The 24,315-nt window shown below is 44.0% G+C and overlaps 1 protein-coding gene across 1 annotated transcript in view; it reads right to left on the bottom strand.

Annotated features, from left to right (window-relative positions):
- The window catches only part of LOC147679550 (uncharacterized), a 430,526-nt gene that overhangs the window by 76,535 nt on the left and 329,676 nt on the right, over nucleotides 1-24,315 (bottom strand). Inside the window, exon 8 of the mRNA XM_086942459.1 lies at nucleotides 4,071-4,213. Within this exon, the coding sequence (XP_086798585.1) occupies nucleotides 4,071-4,213 (143 nt within the window). The remainder of the gene's footprint in view (nucleotides 1-4,070; nucleotides 4,214-24,315) is intronic.

Here is a 24,315-nt window from a genome sequence, read left to right as displayed (position 1 = left end):
CCCAGGAAAGCTACTGGCAAGATTACAGATAGTAATGAATGATGACGCCAGACTGATCTTCAGAGTGCCCAGACAAACTCATGCCACACCTCTCCTATGCCAATTAAATTGACTTCCAATCAGTCAGCGGACAAAGTTCAAAGGCCTCTGCATTACACAAAGCCATTTATGGCCAAGCCCCGGGATATATTAAAGACAGAATAGCCATATACAACCCAAGTAGAACGCTACGGTCATCAGAAGCCAGACTGCTGGTCTACCCCCATTCCTGCTTGTCGTCCATCGGAGGAAGAGCGTTCTCTACTGGCATCCCTAAAACCTGGAACAAGCTGCCGGAGAATGTACGAAAGGAACACTCTTTGCTCCTGTTCAGGAAGAAGCTCAAGACAGTACTCTTTCAGGAGGCATGGGGCACACAGTAACTTACTTCACTCCCACCTGGGCTAAGGCAGCACCCTCTCACAGCACTTAGAGACCGTACGGTGATAATGCGCTCTAAAAATAATAATTACAATCAGTGAGCAGACTGCATACTAGTGTATGACCATTGTCATGCTCCTTTCGTGTCGACCCGAACATTAATAGATCCTCACTGCAGTTAAAAGCATGCATGACAGGTTGAATTAATCAGCTAATTATATCCTGAAAGATTTCTGCAGCTGACAACACCAAAGCTAAGTTTTTTTGTATCTGAAGAAACCACGAGTTGAAAAAGTAGAAATATACCTACAGTTCTCTTCTAGCTCAATTTGATGGTATCCTTTGTTCAAATCAAGATGGCATAAGACTTTGGACCATTCAGCTCTGTGTGGACCTCAAGGTCTTTCTCTCTTGATTGCTTTGTTGGCCTGGCATAAATCAACACAAATGCACACAACACCACCACCTTTAGTGGCACCACCACAATGGGCAAAACTCACGTTGTGGGACCAGTAAAGCAATCTATGATGTCATACTTTAATAATGTTTCTAGTTCTTTACCAATGGCCTCCTATAAATGAAACGCAATCGGACGGTGTCGCTGAGCATCAGGACGAATGTACTCATTAATGTGAAGTTGCATCTTCATTGTCTTGAGTTTCCCTAGTCCATGAAACAACAGAAATTGACTTCTCATTTCTAAATGTGCATTGAGGTTGAAGTCGATTGATATCAACCTATGTCAGCAGCAGTGCTGAAACGGAGTAGACAAACTCGACCAAGTACCTTGAAGGACATGAATTGGTGTTTATACGGTTGTTTTCTTAAGCGCCATGGTTGCTAGGAATAAACCTCGACTTTTCAATAGCGCAGAAGCAGCCAATGGCTACACCTTTGTTTTCTAAGACGTTAGACGTGGTATCGGAGACAGTTCCTTGTATTTTTTTGCTGGCATGATATTGATCTATGTAGCAATGTCTGTAATAAAAGATGTACAGCAGCCAGTCACCTTTATTGTGACCATGCAGCACTCTCCAAATGAGTTTGGCTACTTCTCATGGCGATCTCTCTCCGACTTGTGTTCTTTGCAAGCAGTCACTCCTACATGTGCATGTTATTCTGTGGTCGACATCACCATTGCACAGCCCTCCTCTTCACTGTGCCTTAATTATGATGTTGAAGAGACTTTGAGTAGTCTCTGCTTGCCTGAACTAATGTTGCCATTTGGCCATGGCTAGAATGCTTCTGGAACTTTCTGGCGTCCATTTTCTTTTCTTGTCGTGATGCACTTAGTTTCTCTTTCGCTTTCCAGACCATTATGAAATGGTTTTCTTTCCCACAACCTTTGCATTTTGTCCTTTGGTGGGACATTTACCTTGGTATAAAAATGAAAATCCACATTTGAAACACAATTTTGTTTTCTTAGATATCGCCTTATGGTCCACCACTTAGTGTTGCTGCTTACTTTTCATGATTTACGCAGAATCATTCTGGGCTGTCCCGGCTTTCATATCAGCAGCCTGTCGAGCTGCATTTTCGTCAGCTCTCAGAGGCAAGAGTACATTTTCTAGTCTGAATGTCTCTCTAAGCATTGAGGTTCCGTGATTCTGAACACGTTCAATAAAGGTCTTCGTATCGAGACGATTTTGGTATCAGCGGACCGCAAATGACGAGTGCGACATGTACTAGTGTTTTCGTCATAATCGATCTATGGAAACACTATGTATTCAGGGATTTCGTTCGAACCTTCGGGTTCCATTTTGTGTACGGCAGCCATTTTGTGGTTGCCCTCACATAGGCCGATGACTACGGCCGAGCGAGTCCTTGGGACACGTACACCTTTAGCTGACTTGTGTGTGACCTGAATGAACTGACTCCCTTGCCCGAGGCTGACCTCGTTGAGCCAGTTCCTTGTTAAGCAGCTGGTCAGATAAGAGATCAAAGAGCAGGACATTGCTGAGTTTATGGTACACGCACACACCCTTCTATCTTACTTCTCATCTGTTTCTGTTCCTTCCTTTATGGCATAATTTACGATTTGGGTTGAGGTCCTTTTATTATGGGTTTGTCCGGCCTGTCCGAGCAGGAATGTTGGATTTTGCCTGGTCATTTCTGGTGGGCTGGACAACTGAAAAGTGGGCTTGTCGTTATGCGATACCTTTGAAATTTCACTGTGTGATTGGATAGTTTGTAAGTAATTGATGCTAGCCAGGAATGTGATTTTTGGCATAAAAGACGATGTCTCGCTCTATGAATTTGTGCAGTCTCTAGCGAACCACCCATTTTGTGCTTCGTAGACCTCTGTTCCTGGTTGCAGCCAATAAATTTGGTCTTTGACGTCACCTAGAAGTGTCCCGTGTCTCTGTTTGCCAAAACAGGAGAACTCGAAGACATCGGGCATTTCCCCTGGCGCCGCTGGGTTCTAAAACCCGGTTCTTCAGCATGCATCGTCTAAATGAATCAGAGGCAACCATTGATGACAGACACATGGCTTCTTAGTCAATGAATTCACCAAACTTGCACTGCTTGATGAGGGTTTCAAGTCTTTCGACAAACTCATCCATCATTTCACCAGCTTGCTCTATTGCCTGGTTGAAAATGTACCTTTCTTAATAGACATTTGACATTAGATTGAACTTGGCTTCTAACGTCTCTTTGATGTGACAATAAGATTCTGCATTAGCTTATGTAATTTTCTTTATCACTTTTTTCAATCCATTACCTTAAAGGTTCTTAAAGTATTTGATGATCTTTTTGTCATCTACTTCTTCTAGAGCATCTATGAACTCATTGATCGTTCCGATCCATGCAGTCCATCTGGTGCCAATATTCTGCCTTTTGGCTATATTGAAGAGAAGTAGTGGTTTCGGGAACACAGCAGCGCTGTATTTGGCACTCCTTTATGCAGCCATTGAAAAATGTCACTATTCCGACTGGCTTTTCATCAGATTTGATGTCACTGTCTACTTTGAACACACCAGCAGTCGACCAGGCCAGATCAGAGGTCGGGTGACACTTCATTTGTTCAAACTGGTAAGAGAACTTGTAAACTTGCACCTGGTTGTCACTGCATTTAGAGTTTTCATTGGACCTGGTTGTCTCTGCGCTTTCTAGCACTTGGCGTCGCTGCCTTTAGCGCTTCTTTCTCTATCTTTGATGGCGTAGTGTTACGCTGTGGCGCAGTATCCCTTCTATTGGCTTCTATAGACTTCTGGCGGGCTTTCTGACGGTGCTTCTCTGTAGGAGCTTCACCTTTTTCAAGGGTCTTGTAGAGTGGCGCTTTGATTCCACATACGCCAACCCTAGACTGATTCTTGAGTCACACACAAGAGCAGTTTGCTGGATCTTGGTATACTCAGGGAGAGCAGTCTTGTTTCTTAGGGGCACGTATTTCAACCTTGTTGCCAGTTGTCACATCCTCCGTAGGCCTGGAGCATGCAAATGACCACCTACACACAGAGCTCTGTAACACGTCTTTAGTCTTCAGCATGCTACCATTCTCTGAACGCACGTCAAACTTTGACGACACCCAAATACCTCCCGAATAATTCCATAACTTTATAAGGAGTCCACCAAGGACCAAGAGGGTCCTTACTGCACATAATCACATGACACTACATGGAGGACATCAAGTGACAGCATCTGCTAACCTGTCATCCTTTTCTGCTGCAGAAGGCAGGGGTCTGCCACCAATAGGTCCCTGCTGGAGTGAAGATTTTGGTGACTTGTACACATGCCCAGCGCCTGATAGTTCCGTGGGGCTGTCGGATTCTTGCCTTTTTCGAAGCTGAGCCTATGACAAACAAAACAAGTTTATTAATTCAATGCCATCATGCTTGGTCACTGTCCCTCCTAAAAGACATTTCTAAATATTCAGAATGCAGTAATGACAAAAAGTCAATAACAGCATTGTTATGTTTGGTTTTAAATCGCAATTTCCTTAAACACCGATATGTGTGAATGATTGCGTAATGCTAATCCGAAAAGCAGACTTACACCCAACTACACAATAAATTAGAAAACTTGAGTCTTTAACACAAAAATGTTTAACCATTTCTAGAATCAAATATAACAGACTACCATTCGCTACTGATTGCCCCATACTTCCTCATGTTCAGTTCTTCCAAGACATAGGTCATACACTTCCCACACTCCTCTACTACAAACTCTAATCCTAGCTCTATTAACTTCCATCCTAATCGACTATTTATAGCCACTTTGCACAAAAACATGGTTGCTTTTTTCCCCAATCACTCCAAGAAGTTGGAATCTTTCATCATTACCAAACTACTGCAGCAGTATTTAAATCCTACATATACACAAAATAGGTCATTGTATTCTCTTCCACACAGCAAAAGCACTAGTTGCCTCATTGGACATTGGTTAACTAGACTATTGCAATAGTCTTTTAATATGTTATGTTATGTTATGTTGTGTTAGCTGTTTTTGTACCGCGCACAGCTGCCCCAGCAAAGGGGCGTCCTGGCGCCAAGAAAGGTATACACAACATCGCAATAAAACCGCAGAATCAGAGATTTTTATTAAAAAGAAAGGTTTTAATAGCACGTCTGAACTGGAATAAGTCTTCCAGTGCTCGAATTTCAGCAGGAAGAGAGTTCCACAGTTTTGCGGCTACTACTCGGAAGGAGCGGCCTCCAGTCCTACTCAGCAAGAAACGTGGGACAACAGACAGGTTCTGACCCATCGATCTCAGGGATCGAGAAGGGACATAAGGGGTCAGTAGATTCCTCAGTATAGGGGGGCCGTGCCTTTTAAAATTTTAAAAGCCAGGCAAAGCACCTTAAACTCGATCCTCCGAGCCACAGGCAGCCAATGGAGCGCCTGGTTTGTTCCTGCTAGCAGTGCACTGGCATAGTCTATCCTGGATAGTACTGAGGCCTGGACCACAAGCTGTCTAGTGGGGGCATCGAAGAATTTAAGTACAGGTCTGATGCCCCTGATAATGCCAAAACAAGAGGCAGCCACCCTCTTAGTATGGCAGGTGAAACTGAGGGTAGGGTCCAGCCAGACCCCAAGATTTTTTATCTCCATTACAGGAGAAGGGGTCATTCCTAACTCGGGAGGCCACCAGTTATCATTCCACCATCCAGGCTGCTTTCCGACCACCATGACCTCTGTCTTCTTAGTGTTCAATTGGAGACAGTTCTGATTCATCCAATTTGTCACCGCACGAAGCCCCTCGCAAAACTTGAGGGCCTCCACAGCTGAGTCCCCACTTAATGTGACCGCCAGCTGCGTGTCATCCGCATAGGAAACCATTGTCAGGCCCCAGCGTTTGACTACCGCAGCCAGCGGTCTGACGTATAGATTAAATAAAGTGGGGCTCAAAGATGATCCCTGTGGGACCCCCAGTGCAAGCGGGTGAGAGGTAGATTTACCGGGTGGGATCGCGACCTGGAATGATCTATCCGAGAGGAAGGAGCGGAACCAACACAAAGCAGAGCCCCTAACGCCTGCTTCCTCTAACCGCCGCAACAGGATCTCGTGGGATACCGTGTCGAACGCGGCACTCAGATCCAATAACAGGAGTGCCGCTGTTCGTCCGGTATCCAGCACGGAGCGCAGATGTTCAACCATAAACAACAAGGCAGTCTCCGGGCTGTGGCCTGCACGAAATCCATTTTGAGTGGGATCCAAGATGTTGGCTTTGGCAAGATGGTCAGCCAGGATCCCATTCACGTGGGCTTCGGTGACTTTGGCAGCCCACGGCAGCAGTGAGATGGGGCGATAGTTCTCAGGTTTTACCGGATCTAGGGTAGGCTTTTTTAAAATAGGTGTTACTACCGCTTGCTTCCACCTGGTGGGCACGGTCCCTGAAGCCAGCGACAGGTTGATGAGAGCTAGCATGGGTGAGCGACATATTGCCTGCATGTTCTTAAACTGGGCCGGTTTAAGTGGGTCCACGGGGGAGCCAGATTTAATTTTTTGGCTCAATAAGTCAAACCCCTCCTCAGAGAGGGGGCCAGCAGGTCCAGAATCACATCATTGCCCATCGGACAACCAGCTGAGTCCGAATATTGCATGTTAGTTGGAAAGGTGCAGTAAATTGCTTACACCTTTTGGATAAAGAAAGAAGCCAGACTTTCGCAGTGGGAGTCTGTACAAATTTCCGCTGCGGTGGCCCTCTTAGTCATGAGGTCCTTTAGGACCTTAAAAATCAGTTTAGAGCGGTTAGGGCTGTTCCGAAACTCGTGCGCATAATATGCGGCACAGGCTCGGCAGACCGCTCTATGGTATGCCTTAGTTAGGGTGAGATAGCAGGTTTTAAGCGCAGGGTCATAAGCTTTTCTCCATCGCCTTTCTGCTTGCCTACAGTCTCTCTTAAGAGACGCTAAGGTCTCATCATACCAAGGGCTATGAACTTTAGTCCGGCAGTTGGATCGAACCAGAGGAATTAGAGAGTCCAGGGCCATGGCAATCCAATTGCAGAATGATTCGTAGCCACAATTAACATCCGTGAAGGGAGGCAAGGGTGTCTTCTCTAGTAGAAGATAAAAGTCTTCTAACTTTAATTTATTCCACTGACGTATGAAAGTGGTTTTGTTCTGCGTCACGAAAAGAGGTTCCGACATGGGAATAGCTGCCTTCACCAGCATGTGGTCCGTCCATATCAGCTGGGTAGGTGGGCATATAGTTATGTCTTCTAAATTGGTGAAGAACGGGTCCAGTATATGCCCGCCCTGATGGGTGGGGGAGGACACTCTGTGAGAGCTGCAAGGCTTCTAAGTCGGCTAGACCGCTCCGGATAGAAGGTTGAGATGTGCAGTCAAAGTGCAGGTTGAGGTCGCCTAGCACATTAAAATTAGCAAAGCCAAGAGCCTCTGAGCTGATGACGTCCGGGAGAGCGGCCCTAAAGGCGGCATCGCAGCCCGGAGGCCGATATATTAAAAGACCAGTAAGGCTAAAGCAGTGAGAGAGGGAGATTCTGAACCGGGCACATTCGCATCCCGGGAGTTTTAGTTCTTTCCATTCGCAGGGGAAGCGGCGTTTCACTGCCATGGCAATTCCACCCTCTCTCGAGCCGCGATTAAGGGTGGCCACGGCATAATCAGGGGGGAAAGCGAGGTTTAGTATCGCGGTGTCTGCATCCTGTAGCCAGGTCTCGGTCATGAAAAACACATCCGGGGAGTCATTAGTGAGAATATCAAAGATCTCTGCATGATGTTTAACCAAAGATCTGACATTTAAGCTATATATACTAATAGCGTTCACCCCAGACACGTTAATCTGCTGGGATGATGTTTGTAAGGAGCGGATGCGGAAGGGGGAAGGCAGTCGCCAACAACAACAAGTGCAGCGATAAGGGCCACTTAGCGGCGCGACTAGCGGTAGGGAACAAATGGGGAGCCGTTCGCGAATGGCCAATAAATCTACTCTGCGATACCTGATGGTAGAAGAGGCCATGGCGTTGAGACGAAAATGATAGAGTTCTGCCGCACCCCGCACTTCCTTAGCGCTGACGGACCCAGACGGGCAGACTCTGGCTTGACAATATGATTTGGTGAATGCACAGCTTTGATTTCAAATGTTTTTGAAAAAGATCGGGTGCTTCGAAGGGTGGCGACCAACGTCCCTGGGTGCCTTTAGTGAATACTGAAATGTGTCCCTAATGAGCCATTATGGACATCCCCTTAGAGCACTCCTCCTCTCCTCCCTTAGAATCAGAGGATTCCACACACGTTTTTATCCATTTGTAGGAAAAAATGTTTATTATCTTTATCTTTGCATTTGCTTGTATTCTTTGTATTTGTTGTTTAAATTAGTCACAACAATTTTAAGCGTATATTCACATCAGTGACAGAGGTTTTTTCGATATCCAATGCATTTCGGGCGTACCGAATCGCCCTTCATCAGGGAATACATACTCTAAACAAAAACATATAATAACAAAATTAAAATACAAACGTATAATTTCTGAATCAGTTCCAACCAATAACGTTTTGTTCAAAATACTATAACTGACACATATGCAAAACCGATGGGTGTACATTCTTAATATGCTAGTGTGTAGGTTCACTCACGTGTCACTGTATTCTATGTTAGCTTCAGAATCTGTAAAGACAGAAATCAGTGCAAACGCTAGGGTAAATAATCTGATCTAATGCTTAAAACTCCTCTCAAAACTCAAAAGGTTTGTTTGACGCTTTCTTGAAACTGACCTAGTTTCTGTGAGTTCGGCGTCTCAATCGGCGTTCTCTGCCCTTCCGTAACGGATGGTAGTCATGGTTACTAACAACTACTGTTCCTATACGCGCTCATTCCGCTCACGTGATCGTGAGACAGGAAGAAAGACGACGCTCGATCCCGCCGGGTTGGTCTATCCTTACTCTTCTAAAAGTGTTAAAGTAGTGATCAATCTACTTAAAGTACCCACAAGATAATTCTAAATGTCAAACAAAATTCTGTACATACTTATGGTATAAGAGGATCGAACCCTGGTCTGTATCTGAAACCAAGGACCAAAACGTTAACGCTAGTGCTACACAACCACTTGATGTATCATGAGTAAGTTGAATAGTATCAGATGCATTTGGCTGAACATCAACAAATTATATTCAAATAAAAAACATTTACATGTTTGTGTATGTAATATCGCAGGTTATTCAGTCCAGTGTAAGGGGGACCAGAGGGTCCCTTACTGCAATCAGTTACCAGTTACTAATTAAAGATAGCATGATAGCTCGCTCCGTTCATTAAGTCCATTGGGACTGTGGGTAGACAGTTTGTGAATCCAAAAGTTTTCACGTTGTAGCATATGCTTAGTGTTATCTCTTCCTTCTGTTTTCTCTACTACTTCCAGAATGATATACTGTAGTTGAGAGATGTTGTGTTTTGCCTCTATAAAGTGCGTGGCTACTGTTGATTTGAGGTTCTTCAGTCTAATGTTGGATTTGTGCTCGGTCAACCTTACCTTAATGCTTCTCTCCGTTTTACCAATGTACAATTTGCCACATGGGCATTTCAGTGCGTAAATTACATCCTTGGAGTTACATGTAGCATTGACTCTGATTTTTATTTTATTCTTTTTCATTGGATGATTAATAAAATTTCCTTTGATTAGGTTGTTACAACATCAACAGTTTAAACATGGTTTGGTTCCTTTAAATATCTCGGTTGTTGGTTTCCGCTGTTTGAGGATTTCTCCTAAGTTCTGTGCCCTGGTGTGAGCAAATATTGGGTTCTGTGCAAATGTGTTTAGAAAATCTGGTTCAGATTTTAACATGCTCCAATGTTTTATGATGATTCTCTTGAAGTTGTTACTTTGCGTTGAGTATTTGGATACCGCAACTATGCGTGTTTCTTCACGTTTTTGGGTTGTTTTTAGGAGATTCCTTCTATCCATATTATCCACTTTTTCTCTTGCTTTATTAATCACTTCTTTGGGGTATCCTCTGTCTATAAACCTTGAGCCCATCTCATCCAAGGTTTGCTTTGCATTTACGTTATCTGAAGTTATCCTTTTAACCCTTGTCATTTGGGAGTAGGGTAGATGTAGTTTCAAACTTGGCTGATGAAAACTAGTATAGTGTAACAGATTGTTTTTGTCAGTGTCTTTGCGATGTACATTGGTTTCGAAACCTTTTTCAGTGTGGGTAATTCTGCCAACAAGAAAGGTTACCGTGGATTCTGATATATCCCACGTTATTTGACACTTTTAGAAGAGTAAGGATAGACCAACCCGGCGGGATCGAGCGTCGTCTTTCTTCCTGTCTCACGATCACGTGAGCGGAATGAGAGCGTATAGGAACAGTAGTTGTTAGTAACCATGACTACCATCCGTTACGGAAGGGCAGAGAACGCCGATTGAGACGCCGAACTCACAGAAACTAGGTCAGTTTCAAGAAGGCGCCAAACAAACCTTTTGAGTTTTGAGAGGAGTTTTAAGCATTAGATCAGATTATTTACCCTAGCGTTTGCACTGATTTCTGTCTTTACAGATTCTGAAGCTAACATAGAATACAGTGACACGTGAGTGAACCTACACACTAGCATATTAAGAATGTACACCCATCGGTTTTGCATATGTGTCAGTTATAGTATTTTGAACAAAACGTTATTGGTTGGAACTGATTCAGAAATTATACGTTTGTATTTTAATTTTGTTAATATATGTTTTTGTTTAGAGTGTGTATTCCCTGATGAAGGGCGATTCGGTACGCCCGAAATGCATTGGATATCGAAAAAACCTCTGTCACTGATGTGAATATACGCTTAAAATTGTTGTGAATAATTTAAACAACAAATACAAAGAATACAAGCAAATGCAAAGATAAAGATAATAAACATTTTTTCCTACAAATGGATAAAAACGTGTGTGGAATCCTCAGACTCTGGCTTGACTCAGGCGCGAGTCAGGCGCTACCGCTGCGCGTCACCGCTGCGCGGGTGGTGTGAGCTTTAAGTAGAGCCCTAGCACTAGAGCGCTCAGGCAGGTGGCGCGCTGAAGGAACAGCACCCCCAATGTGGCGGCCAGGCGCCACAAGTAGGCAATAACAATGCGATAAACTCCGCTCTACAAGCGGTGGGGGGCACAATTATAGTGCAAGTCTGTGGGCGCAGCGATATGGTTAAAAACAGGGGCTAATAAAACAATTTTTAACAAAGATAGAAAAAGCGGTAAATATTAAAATGTCAAAAGCGCAGCACGCCTACTGAAGCACTACCAGTAACGCGCGTTGCAAATGAAGGATAAACCTTAATAGGCCTTCTCATCACACCTTTACTTCCATTGACAAAGGTTTAAACATCACCACTACAGTACTACACAATCTGCATTTAAGCAACCACTGCTGCCATCAAGTCAATTTGTTTTCACAAAGAATTAGGGCTTTTACAAAGCTTTCCCACTAGTCTCCACTCCAAAGTAATTAATGGGCTTGCCCAGCTTAGTGTTTAGCTACTTTATCCCAATGCACCTGGTCATACAACTTAATTTAAGCTAATCGGCATTTCCTTATCGCAAGCAAAGTTGCACTGTGCAGCGCCCAATTTCTGGTCATTTAAGCACTTGGACCCACACACTGGAAGGCTCTCCCACTAAATATCAAAAACTGCTCAACAGTACTAGAAATAGAACAGCACTCACACTACACCTCTTAACTATGTAATTGAACTATTGCCACAGAGTGACAAATATTGTAAAAACGTAAATGTTGTGTTTACCTGAAGCTGGAAGACATTTGCCAACTATGCTGGCATACTGCATGTGCTCTATGTTACTAAGATTTCAAATGGCTTTGGTTTTTGCTGTTCTTATTCTCGTACACCTCATTTAACATATACCATTTTTAAACACATTGGCATCTGTAATTCGGCTAAATCCACCTACTTTCATATGTATTTTGTCCTTTCCGATCAGATTGGTACTTGCTGCTATCTGATATCTAACTAAGCGAAGCAAGAGCCTATCAAACACACCTCCCTTGGCTAACATCCATCTGTGGTCAATCACACTTTCCCTTGGCTAACATCCATCTCTGGTCAATCTCAATCATTCAAAGTGTGCCGTAACATCCTAATCTATTGCCAGGGGGTTAGGTGAGGTAGCAAAAGCATCTTTGCTACTGCGAATATTCATCAATACCAACTTTAGCCAGCACCTACACTTCAAAGGAGACCACATCATGTTGTACAAGGCCTATACTAAAATCACAACTCTAACCGATTAATCTTCAATGAGCAAAATTATCACAAGGCTTAGGAAAGATTTGTGTGGAACATAAAATCGAAAGCAAGATGTCGTAGGAAGCAAACTACTTCCACCTTCTCAAAATCATCCTACCTTTCATACTTTCTTGCCCCAAATCTGCCCAACAGTAGTAGGACCCGCCATCAACTCACAATTCCGACTACAGCAAGATGCTCTTACTTAGCTTACCAAACAAGAAAATGTCATATTTCCAAGTTGTCCAGAAAACTGCAGCAAGGTCGATGACCGTCTGACAATATTCACAATCCTCTTATCACTATGCAGGCTTCCTGTCTACGTTAGAGTCAAATTCATGGTAATCTTTCACCCATAAATGCATCGATGGGAAGGCTCTATGATATCCCGATAACAGCAGATAACAAGCATTTTCAATGCAATAGGTCTCGCAATTGCGAGCGTTTAAGTTATTGGCATTGTCAATGACAAGGCCTTTTATTTATATGTTTTTAAAATCAACACATATATAAAAGGCATTGTTATTTTTAATGCCAAGAGCTCAAACTGTGGCAAATGGAAGACCACTTTAAAGGTGGTTGCACCCCTTTTTAGGTCTCGGCCTGCGTAAGCTGCGCTTGAGGTAAATGAGCCAGCTCTTCTCCATTGGCTGGATTCCTAAACGGTGTCCAGCCATTGGAGAAGAGCTCTGCCTGTCACTCTAATCCTCGTCCGTTTCGGATTGAGGGGCGTGTTTTTTGCTGTCCTTTCTATCCATGACGTCATCCGTCACTCAACAAAAAAACATGCCCCCCAATCCGAAACGGACATGGATTAGAGACAAAAGGCTGTCTCTTTTAGCCATACTTGTTTTACACGTTAAGGTAGGATCGCAGCCATTTTTCAATATACATTTTATATTTTAATGCACTTGTACCTGAACGCGAGAAGGAAGGAGAACTTATATTTCCGTGATTACATTTATGATTCTAATGAATTATAAGAAGCGTTAGTTTCCTCAAAATCATCGCTCACAGTTAAAATCAAAAATGCAGTTGTTGTTATTAACGTATTGCTCACATGCAAATGTGGTAAATTTTCTTTTAGGACTTGACAGGTTATCAGACGCATTCGCAGTCTAAAAACTTACAGTGCACGCAGACAGACGCGCGTTCACTGAATTGCGACCACCCAGTATTTCTTTCACTTCACATAAAAACATAACCGGCTGCAGCATTTTCCTCCAGACATTGCGTATCGCGATTACGACAATCCAGATAACAAAGGAGGAATAAGACTGTGGGCTTTTCCTTTTCATTAATCTCTGCAAGTCAGTGAAAAAGTTAATCTGGCTTCAAAATCTATTTTTTATTAATGTATTTTGTATAGCAAGAGGATTGTTCTCTTGCATAATATTTAAAAAATAAATGACAGACTAATTACTCCTACTCTTTGCCGTAATGTTTGCTACCTATCATCAGCCTAACTTTCTTTTGTGTCTGGAATCTCCGTTCCGTTCTACTAAAGACTAAATACTTCCTTTCCAACATGTCAGCAACGATCGGAAGAGCGGTCTGTGTCCTGCTATGATGCGCTCTCTCAGGGCGGGGCGTGGAAACAGCTGTGCTGGAGGTCCTGCCGGAGGTCCACACTGATTGGCTGCTACCTGTAATACTTCCAAAAATAAACCTTTTGCATGCACCATTGAAGGGAATGTGAGTGGAATGTGAGTGGCGTAGCTGCGGAAAGTTAATCAAGCGACTGCTGCGAGTGTTTAACCCCTTCCATGCTCATGACGAGCTCAGCTCGTCATGAGGCACAGTGGAGCTGTGCTTATGACGAGCTGAGCTCGTCATGAACAATGAGGATGGATGAGGATCAACACAGGAGGGGAAAACCATTAGCAGCCAAGGTGTTAAGGTGGTACCATGGTGGAGATTAACTGGAAGGTAAGAAAGAGCCCACGAGTGAGGCTTGTAGAGCGTCCTAAATCTAGAAATGCTGTCTCTGGAACATTTCCGAAGAGAAACCTTTTGCTGGGAATGTGGCTTCCCCACAGCTTGTTTAGGTTTAATTGTAAAGCACCGCTATCCAAATACATCTGTCTTGTAGAGCCAGGGTTCGTTATATTTGAAGTTCCTTTCTTCAGCAAAAGGTTTGTATGTAGGGAACTTTCTCATGTTCTGCCGAAATATTTTTCAAATATAGATTTGGAAATGCAGCAGCATGGAAATTCCCTTACATAATATTACATAATATTGTGTGCTAATAAATGGGTGATTTGAAACGTCAGGCAGGTGTTTCTGTAAGGATACATTGTTGTATTTTTTTTATACTCCTGATTGTATATAAACATCTCAATATGGAATTATGCTGGTGATGTGGGGTACAGGGAAAAAACCCCACCCCACGCCCTGTTGTAGCGAAAAGGGGCTAAATTCAAGGCTGGATCTGTAAAGGCATCCTGTCCCCTGAAAGCAAGAGCAATGAACTGGCACACGATTTTCTAAAGGCGTTTAAAATATGCGGCTGCGGAGTAATAATGGTACTAGTAGCTAAGCTGCTAGACATCGTGGTGTTTCTCTCCAAGATAGCCCGTCAAAACTTTGTTTGTTTTAAGTCAATATAGTTTTTAAATACACTGTAAAATGTATAGTTTACTCTAAATGCAGCATTCTGCAGTTGATCGATATAGCAGCTGTGAGGTTTGTGACATGACTTCTTGCACTCAATCTTAAACGATAAATGTTGAGCAGTTGACTTAACATTCTTCCCCACTATTATATTTTATTTGATTTTTGTTAACACATTTGTCATCGATTTGCTGCATCACTGCTTGTAGCACATGTTGACTTACACAAGCAGGATGCTCTTTGTACATGTTAGAATGACTGCAACCGTTTGCAAAGGGAACTAAGCAAGCTTACATTTGGATAAACACTAATAAGTTAAGGGGGGGGTGTCACATTACAAACTAGCATTTGTTAAAATGGAAATGCAACAGGTGTCGGGGCACAAAAAAAAACACTGTTCTCAGCAGTGGCAGACCAGGCACATATATACTGCTCTCCTCCCCAGTCATTATTACGTCCTGGTATGTAATGAGGGCTACATTTCGCCAGATAGCTTAATAAGCAGCCCTTGATCATTCTGATCTAATACACATTCACTTATAAGCTCTTTAACTCCTGTTTGTTCAGAGTGTCATTGCTCTAAATATGTGAGCAAACATGCAAATTTACTCAGCGGCTTAAAGTACTGCCTGTGGTAATTATTAGTCAGTAACCATTAAGTCCTTATGTTTCCATGACCGCCTCGCAGTACTTGCCTAGATCATGTTCATTTACTTACTGAAGAAATAGGTTTAAACAAGCAAAAATTAAGATGGGTAAATACATGGGAACTTAAAGAGATGCTGAAGGATGTTACAGAAGCATCATTAGTACCATTGTTTAAGCTCTTGCTAGAACATGTACGGTGGCAGATGGTGAGATTACATGATTTAATCTTTTCATTAAGTAGGTTAGCTTTACTTTCAAGTATGCAATTGATTTCCTATTTCATATGAGGTGTATGGATGTTGCAGTTGGATTGGGTAAATTTACACTCCTTGGACTGTTTTAATGTCGGTCTGTGTGTGTTTGGCTCTGTCTGGATGTCTGTGTGTGTGTGTGGCTTGTCTGTGTGTGTGTGGGGGGGGCTCTGCGTGTGTGTGGCTCTGTGTGTGTGTGTGGCTCTGTGTGTGTGTGGCTCTGTGTGTGTGTGGCTGTGTGTGTGTGTGTGTGCAAATGCAATAGGTCTCGCATTTGCGAGAGATTAAGCTATTGGCATTGTAAATGACAATGCCATTTATTTATATGTTTTTAAAACAAAAATAATGTCATGAGCAATGCCAATAGCTCTAACTTTAACAAAGACGAGACCATTGCATTGTAAATGCTTGTTTTAGATGCTGCTCGCATATTCAGGTTACAGTGATCAGCGTCTAAAGAAAGGGTGCGGCCAACATTTAAGTGAAAGTGCATATGGCGCTTTCACACAAAGTGAAAAAAAATTATTTCAAAATGTTCTGTAGCGCAGCCGGAAAGGGAAAGCGACCCGTGCTGATAAATAAATAATTGCAGCTGCTAAAGTGAAAGCAGACCGCAAGTATATTAAATAATTAAATAAGCGCTGCCGCTATATTTAAAGCGGACCGCAATGTAATTTTAATAAATACATTACTATTAATATAAAAGTGGGTGGATGCTGCAATGTGGGTGGAATAGGTTAAGAGTATTAAAGAGGATAGTACTCACGACTTATAAAGCAGACCATGAAACACCACCAGTTAAAGGTCCCATTGTTACAGGAGGTAACAAATGCAGCCAAGGCGATACCAAGGAGGGACTAACAAGCCTATTCACAAATGAAAAGCAACCATTTAGCAAGAACAGTAACAGGAGCCAATTAAAAAGATGGTTGGGGAAATGGGCGTAGCTTGTATGCTACACCTCAATATAGCATGCCGCAGAGCAACGCATGCTCTGCCCAGGCTCGACCTAAGAATATTTAGTTTCTGGAAAAGCTGATTTACCCAGAAATGTAAGTGGTTTTCGTTTGGTGAGCTTCAGTTTCCCCAATACTACTTAAGGCCATTCATTCTAGGAGGGTCTCTCAAAGCTACAGACTTAAATATAGGTAAACTATGAAACCAGAGAGACAATTAGTGAAGTATAAATATTTTATTTATAAAACTTGAAATACAAGTGTGCAATGTGTCACGGATGGGCAGCACGAAACAAGACCACCTTTACAAAGGGACGAGAAAATCTCTGAAAATGGTCCAAACCCTAGAACATAAATTGACAGCCTCGAATACAAAGTTCCTACACCTTGTGATGCCACAGAACTACTCCTTTTAATAAGTGGCTCATTATTAATATGTCATAGGAAACATACCCTTAACCAAACAAGACAAAGCGCACGTCCAATCCTTTGATGCAAAGTTAAGGCCAGGCCAACGGTAAGACAAATCAATGTTCTGTTTTTGCTTGGCAAACAATTCTTAATTGGTCCGACAATGAGCTCGTGGGAATCTACCCTTATGCAAAGCTCACCAACAAGAGTTGATTCCAGAGGTGGAGGGGAACGGTTAAACTATTTCTATACACCAACCACTCCACATCAAAGTAATCAATCCCACACACAAGCACAACTCACCTCCTCCACCACACTGTTAACCAGAAACTAAATCAATCTCATTAACATTTGCTGTTACCTATTTGTTTTATTCAACACAAACTACATGCGTCCGATTTCAGAGTGCTCGAGAATTTGTTGTAGTTTAAGACCTAAAGCAAATACACAAAGCTCTTTATTACTCTTGCTCATTAAGGCGCATTCAGTAGTCACTCAAGCAGTAGAAGCAACTAGCCTCACTACAGTCAATAATTCATTAGAGAAACTTGCTGATACTAGCAACATCATTTATCTTCGACATGCTCTTGCACCAAGTCTACAACATGCAATGATTGACAGACCCAACCACAAAGGAGACCTCTATCAGTCAACCCCAAGTGCAGCAGCATCCCACTCCTCACCTGCTACTTTTCCCAGACCATAACTCAGATCATCAAAACACCTCATCTATTGTTCACTGGGCACAAAGTATTAATGCAGATTTTGAAACAATTCTGTTACATAATTTACCATAATAATAAATGAATGCCCCAAAGCAAAGCTATCCAACACAAGGGTACTTACTTTAACTAATAAATAAACATATTCCAGAAAATGGCGAATAAAGTGTTCACTGCCAACAGTGACCACAGCTAAGAATAAACAGTGCTACTACTAGTATATGCATGATAATACCCTTCAGATGGAATATCAACTGTAGGTCAACAAACGTGGATACCCTGCACAGTTCCTGGATTAGAACAAGGACCTAGTCTGTTTGTTATATTGTCAATGTTTTAAACCTAAGTTATTTGAAATGTCATCATTGGGACATAGGTATTAGGAAATGGTCCTTTTTAGGGTGCTTTCCCTCGACTTTATGCTTTTATCCCTCCTGGTTTTCCGTTGATCTATGTGCTAGCCTTAGGACTTTGAGCGCTTTCAAACACTGCCATTCGAGGCCAAATCTAGCTACATTTCAACGTTCCTGATAGGCCATAACTAGGGGTTCTAGGGAAACAGCAGACCTCCGACTCTGATGGGCCTTCCTGGGACTCTTAAGAGGGATTGGAATTGGCATCTGCCTTCCCAGGGGCAGAGACTTGGCCTCAATAAATATATAGATCAAGCTTCCTGGGGTAGGATGGCAGACAATACCTAATTTTGAGAGGGCCTATACATTTCAAATGTGGCCTTTGGAACTGATCTCATCTTCAAAGGCCGTTGAGGGTATAACTACTGGGGCTCCCCCTCAGGAGTTAGAGACACTTTTTGAATTGGAACCATACTATGCTGGTTTTACGCTGGGACATCGATAAGAGGAACCACTGGAGTAGGAGGGACTGAAACTGGATTATATGCAGACATGAGGTGGTCTGGGTCTTGTCATGCTTCATGAAGGGGACTATCACTTGGTGGATTTTGCTTGGATGTTGCTGGCCTGCAGCTAATTGCTAACTGTTGTGGCCCAGGTCCCCAAGCACTCTCCAAGGACTGGTTGGCTGGGCTCCTGTCCACAAGATCCCAGGATATAAAGGATCTCCCAGTTTCCACAAGTTCATAAGGACCGTGCAGGGTGCAGTGGAAATGGGAGGAAGCGATCGTCGTTTGGGGGAAGAATTTACTGATCTCTCACTTATGAAGGTGCCCCTGGGTGCCTGAAGGCCTTATGTGGATGGATAAAACAAGTAACTGTTTCCTTCCGCTTGAGGTGGTCCTAACAATCTAATCAAAGTATTGCCACTAGATGAATTGGAACCATAATATGCTGGTTTTACGCTGGGACATCGATAAGAGGAACCACTGGAGTAGGAGGGACTGAAACTGGATTATATGCAGACATGAGGTGGTCTGGGTCTTGTCATGCTTCATGAAGGGGACTATCACTTGGTGGATTTTGCTTGGATGTTGCTGGCCTGCAGCTAATTGCTAACTGTTGTGGCCCAGGTCCCCAAGCACTCTCCAAGGACTGGTTGGCTGGGCTCCTGTCCACAAGATCCCAGGATATAAAGGATCTCTCAGTTTCCACAAGTTCATAAGGACCGTGCAGGGTGCAGCGGAAATGGGAGGAAGCGATCGTCGTTTGGGGGAAGGATTTACTGATCTCTCACTTGTGAAGGTGTCCCTGGGTGCCTGAAGGCCTTATGTGGATGGATAAAACAAGTAACTGTTTCCTTCCGCTTGAGGTGGTCCTAACAATCTAATCAAAGTATTGCCACTAGATGCAGTGTGTTTCATTGGTTGGTGTAATTTGTGTAGCTGAGGGGCGGGGTCACGAGTAGTAGTCAAAACCTGTGATTTCTTGACCATTAGAACTGTCGGGGTATGTATTATTGGGAATATTGTGTTCTATGCTAATGTCTTAGTGGGAAAGTGGAAAACCTTTGAACAGCTTGCATATAGGTTTCTGTCGCTTTGAATGTGGAAGGGACTGCCTGGATCATCACCACCTCGGGGAAGTACGCACATGGTTTTATGTTGCTTACGAGGCTGAGGGGATAACTGGGCAAGTGAATACCTATGACTAGTACATGTATGTTCATGCCGTTGAACTTCTAATGGGAGAGTTCGTAAATTGCCTATAACTGTAAAGCATATATCTGATGTGTATGTCATTTTGAATTCAATGTGTGTGTAATACAAAGACTAGTGTTTCATATTTACGCTGTCCAGTTTTTTTGTGGTGTACTCAGAGTGTATCGAGGGTGGTGCTGTGACAATACTTTACACTGGATCCCTGAGGATAAGCCTGACTGCTCTGTGCCAATCTACCCAAGAGACAGCACAGATTATCCGGCAAGTGTATCTTACTTATCCTATCTTGAACGATGAATCCGGTCTGGCTTAGACGTGTGCCAGGCAGCCAGAAACCACTGAATCCAACTATAGTCAACAAAGGAGCACCTGGCAAGTTGTGCCCACATTTCAGAGATGAGTCAGAAAATTAATAGTGGACCTGTGCAATGCTTTCAAAAACTGAAGAGGGGAGGTACAGTAACCAATACCCAAAAGCAAAAGGCAGATGCATCAAGGGCACCAAAACAAAGGTATGTATTCTAAAGAACAAGAGGTGTGGTCACTATGGACACCAAGCATTTTATGTGCAGTTTCCTTTAGTATTTTCATTTGTTATTTAGAATAAATACTTTCATGCTGGCTGGCTCTCCTTTGGGGCATTTACTGCTATGGTTACAGGCTCATATTTGGCATATAAGGATCGTCTTGGTTTTTGCAATATAATTCTCTCACTGACCTAGCAGATAACATAAAAGATGCATCCACCACCTCATCAACAATCACAAACGCACATACTCACACATACATTCACAAACATGCACACATACACCCACCTGTTGAAGGCACACGTGCACTAATACACTTACATTTATTTATGCAGATTCCTGAGTCATACAACATGCTATATGCATACAACAGACCCGCAACACTACCTGGTAAAGAAGGGATATTGGGAAATAAAAAAGGAAACGCTGGTTTATACTAGTTGCTTACTGGTTTGGGTAGCAGTTCAAGTATGAAGTCTAGCATTTGCATTTTACCTTTGTTTCAGGATAGTTTTTCTAGAACGTCAAACATTTGTGGCATTCCCATGTGCCAGGTTCAGTTGTAAAATGACTGAGTGACCTCTTATTTAGGCACCAGAGGGAATGCAGCAAAATGGCATAGTGGACAGCATAATGTGTTTTTTTTTTTTTGAAAACCTTTATTGTGCATCAAATCAGAACAAATACGGGCCTACAACCCTCCGGCCGGCCACGATAACAGTTGAGCATCAATGCAACTTTACGGCGACACAGTAATATCTTCTTTAAAGGCAAGCATTAAATGGGTTACACTGTAATTACCATATTACCATGTCTCAGGATCGGTGAAGGTTAATTTTAAGGTTTTCATCGCGACAATTAAGATCAGGTCGTACTACTCCGCACTAATACAGGCAAGAAAAAGAAGACTAGGTCCATGTAGGTGGGACTCGACAGCAAACACCCTTATCAATCAGTACGGCTCGCAACATGCAAGTTCCAGCCAGAGGATGGCCACACAGTATGCATACCCCTAGAGAGGACGCAACATCCCAACTTACACCGCGCCACCACCCATCCCCCAGTCTGCCTAACACGGGCCTAGGAAAGAAAAAGTTATATAATAACGAAAGGCACCATAGAAATTAACACCAACTAAAATATACCCCCCCACCCTACACATATGCAGAGGCTACGGCCTACCCCCCCCCTAGCAGCGTGTTTCATCTCCCCAAAAAAACCGAAATGTAGTAAGAGAAGAGAAATTGAGAAGAAGAAAGAAAAGAGAAAAGGAAGAGAATTAGGAAAGAAAAAGAAAAAAGTGTAAATCACATAAGACCGGGGGAGGGCCGTAAGAACATGTCAAAAACGTTAATCCGGCCACCTTTACCCCGACCCCACCACCAATACAGTACCAACATATGAAATCCACCGGCTGTCCATCAGTGTCCCAGCAGTACAAGGAAGACAGTTCCGAGGGGAAGGGGGACACCCTCAACCTTGCCCCTTACGATAAGATGCAGCGACGCAGTCCAACTGGAGCGAAAACGACGCAGATGAAATAAGGGGATGAGGGGACCTCGTCAGGATAGGAAAATAGTCACAAACGTTCATCCAGCCCATTGCCGAGAAAACATTAATGATGCAGAAAGCGTTGCAAGGTGATGGATCACCCCGTGCAGCCAGTCCCAACGTTCGCCACCGCTCCAAGAAGGGGAAGTGCATTCCGCTAGCCGCCATCGAGGGAGCCCCAAAAAATGGCGCCCGATGCCGTCTCTTCATCCGTAAAACAGTCCCAGACATTCCTGTGCTGCCCAGGGGCGTTCCCACTAGTTCACTTGCAGGATTGGAGTCCCACGCCGTCTCCACCTCAGCGGCGACCGGGGCAGAGGGGCCAACAGGATGCATCACCGGATGTGGCGTAGCGGCCAGATGCAGCGGATTTTCACAGACAGATAGGGGGGCCGCGGACAGTATCGCGTCCATCCGACCCCCCAATTCCCCAGCGACGGTACGCAGGTCGGCCCTCAAGACAGACAGGGCGCTCAGGATATCACGTAGTCGCAGTGGCTCCGAGGGGAGAAAGGGCGCAGCATTGTCATCCAGTTGGAGCAGATGTGCATAGTGTCGCACCGCCGGTCGATAGCCTTCCTTTCCAGCGTCCCCCAATAACTCCAGCTGGTCCATAGTGAAGCAAGCCCGGGCGGGGGGCGCAGGGGCAACAGTCTCTTATCACCCACGCAGCAATGCTTACCCAGACCCAGTCTCGGGTGGTCACCCTCGAAGGACAAAGGCAGGCGATAAGATGGCGTCCGTCCCTGCCCTGCAACGAGACAAAGTAGCGGCGGAACCGATTCAGGTCCGAGAGCTTGCTACAGTGTTGCTTCTGGAGCGTCGGCGTGCAGGTCAGGGAGAGCGGCAGGCAGGGTTCCGGGATCGAGGATCTGCGTCGGTAGCACGGCAACCAGCCCCGTCCAGCAGTCCCAGGCGATCGTCGGTGCACACGGGGCCGGGCTCAAACTGAGAACAAAGACCCCGAGCCAGCCTCGCCGAGTCCGGAGGAGGTGAGGGCGTCGCGGCGCTTCCACTGCCGGGAGCCGGCTTCAAAGCACAGCGGTAGGATCAGGCTCCCTTCCCGGTTCCGCCAGCGCCATGGAATCCAAGGAGTGCGTGCAGGATGTCGCGGAAACCGGGAAAGTAGTTTGGAGGCGAGCGGAGCCGAGGAGTCAGGCGGCCATCATGGTTGCTGGCCAGGCTCCTCCCCAGCATAATGTGTTTTAATAAGTCTTGCAATATTCAAAACAAGAACGATGAGAAATGTAACCGAGCATAAAGGCTGCTAGGCTTACATTCATACAATTAATTTAATGCAGGTAACATTTTGGAATAAAAAATAGGTATGGCAACAAACAGAAAAGAAGAAACAATTTGAATGCAATACCGATAATGTCAATACAAATATGCATTGGCCCATCAAGAGAGAGACAGCTGTTGGAAGAGAGCTGTTGATAATTACCAAACACGTTAAACGAACATGCATTCATTATTTTGATAAAGAAAATAAAAACTTCAATTACATCACAAGCAGCAAACACCACTTACAGATAACAACCTTACCCCTTCAGTTTCCCTTCAACTGCATTCTGTAGGGTGCTCAAAGGGCTGCACCGAGGAAACAGTGTTCCTACCCATCCTACGAGTGCAATTGAGAAACAAGAAAAAAAGGTGTGGGAGAGAAATAGGTCTCTACTTTCCCTCGCCCAACTTGGCTGCCCCAACAGAATAGCAGATATGCTTACTGCAGAGGTCTTCAGCATCTAAAGCTATCAGGACATTGGGCATGAGATGGAAGAAACTAATTACTACTTGAGCAACTTTGCGATTTTGATGATGGTTCATGGAGCAATAGTGGCATATTGTGTGTCTGCTTGATATACGAGGTTAGCACCCAGGGATAATGTTCAGCCACCTGGAATAGGTTAGCAGCACACTACTGCATCTTGCATGAAGAGTACAGTCCCAAGGCGTATGGAAGCAGCACGAAAACTTATAAAGTAGCCTCGTAAATTAAGCTGCAAGCCTCTTGGAACATGATTAGCCCCTTCCTGCCCTGGATTTACATCGAGAGAGTTCAAAATTCTCCATCAAAAGTACTGGTATTGTGTCACTTTGGTTGTTTGAAGCGTCAGGACTTAGTTGATCAAGTTAGTTACTTTCGGAAATGGTCTTTCTGGTGGGAAGCCAGAAATCCCAGTGAGGGTCTAACATCATCCACTGCATCTTCAGCAGCCCTCCGGTCAGTCAGGTGCAGTTTCCTCCCGGTGCAGGTCCAACCCACAGAACACAGCCTCAGTCTCTCCTTCGGGTACAGACCCGAATCCTTTGGCACACAGGTACTGGCGGCCCCTCCTAACATATGGGGTTGCTGTGGTACTTGGACAGTACGAGCATAGACTTTCTTGGTGTAAACCCCCATGCGAAGATGGTCCAGTGATTCAGCATTGTTAATTTTACCGGTAGCCCCCTCTG

The sequence above is a fragment of the Lissotriton vulgaris genome, chromosome 11 (assembly GCF_964263255.1).
Source record: "Lissotriton vulgaris chromosome 11, aLisVul1.2, whole genome shotgun sequence".
Lineage (NCBI taxonomy): Eukaryota > Metazoa > Chordata > Amphibia > Caudata > Salamandridae > Lissotriton > Lissotriton vulgaris.
Note: the sequence above shows the minus strand (reverse complement) of the source record. Positions and strands in the feature narration are given on the sequence as shown.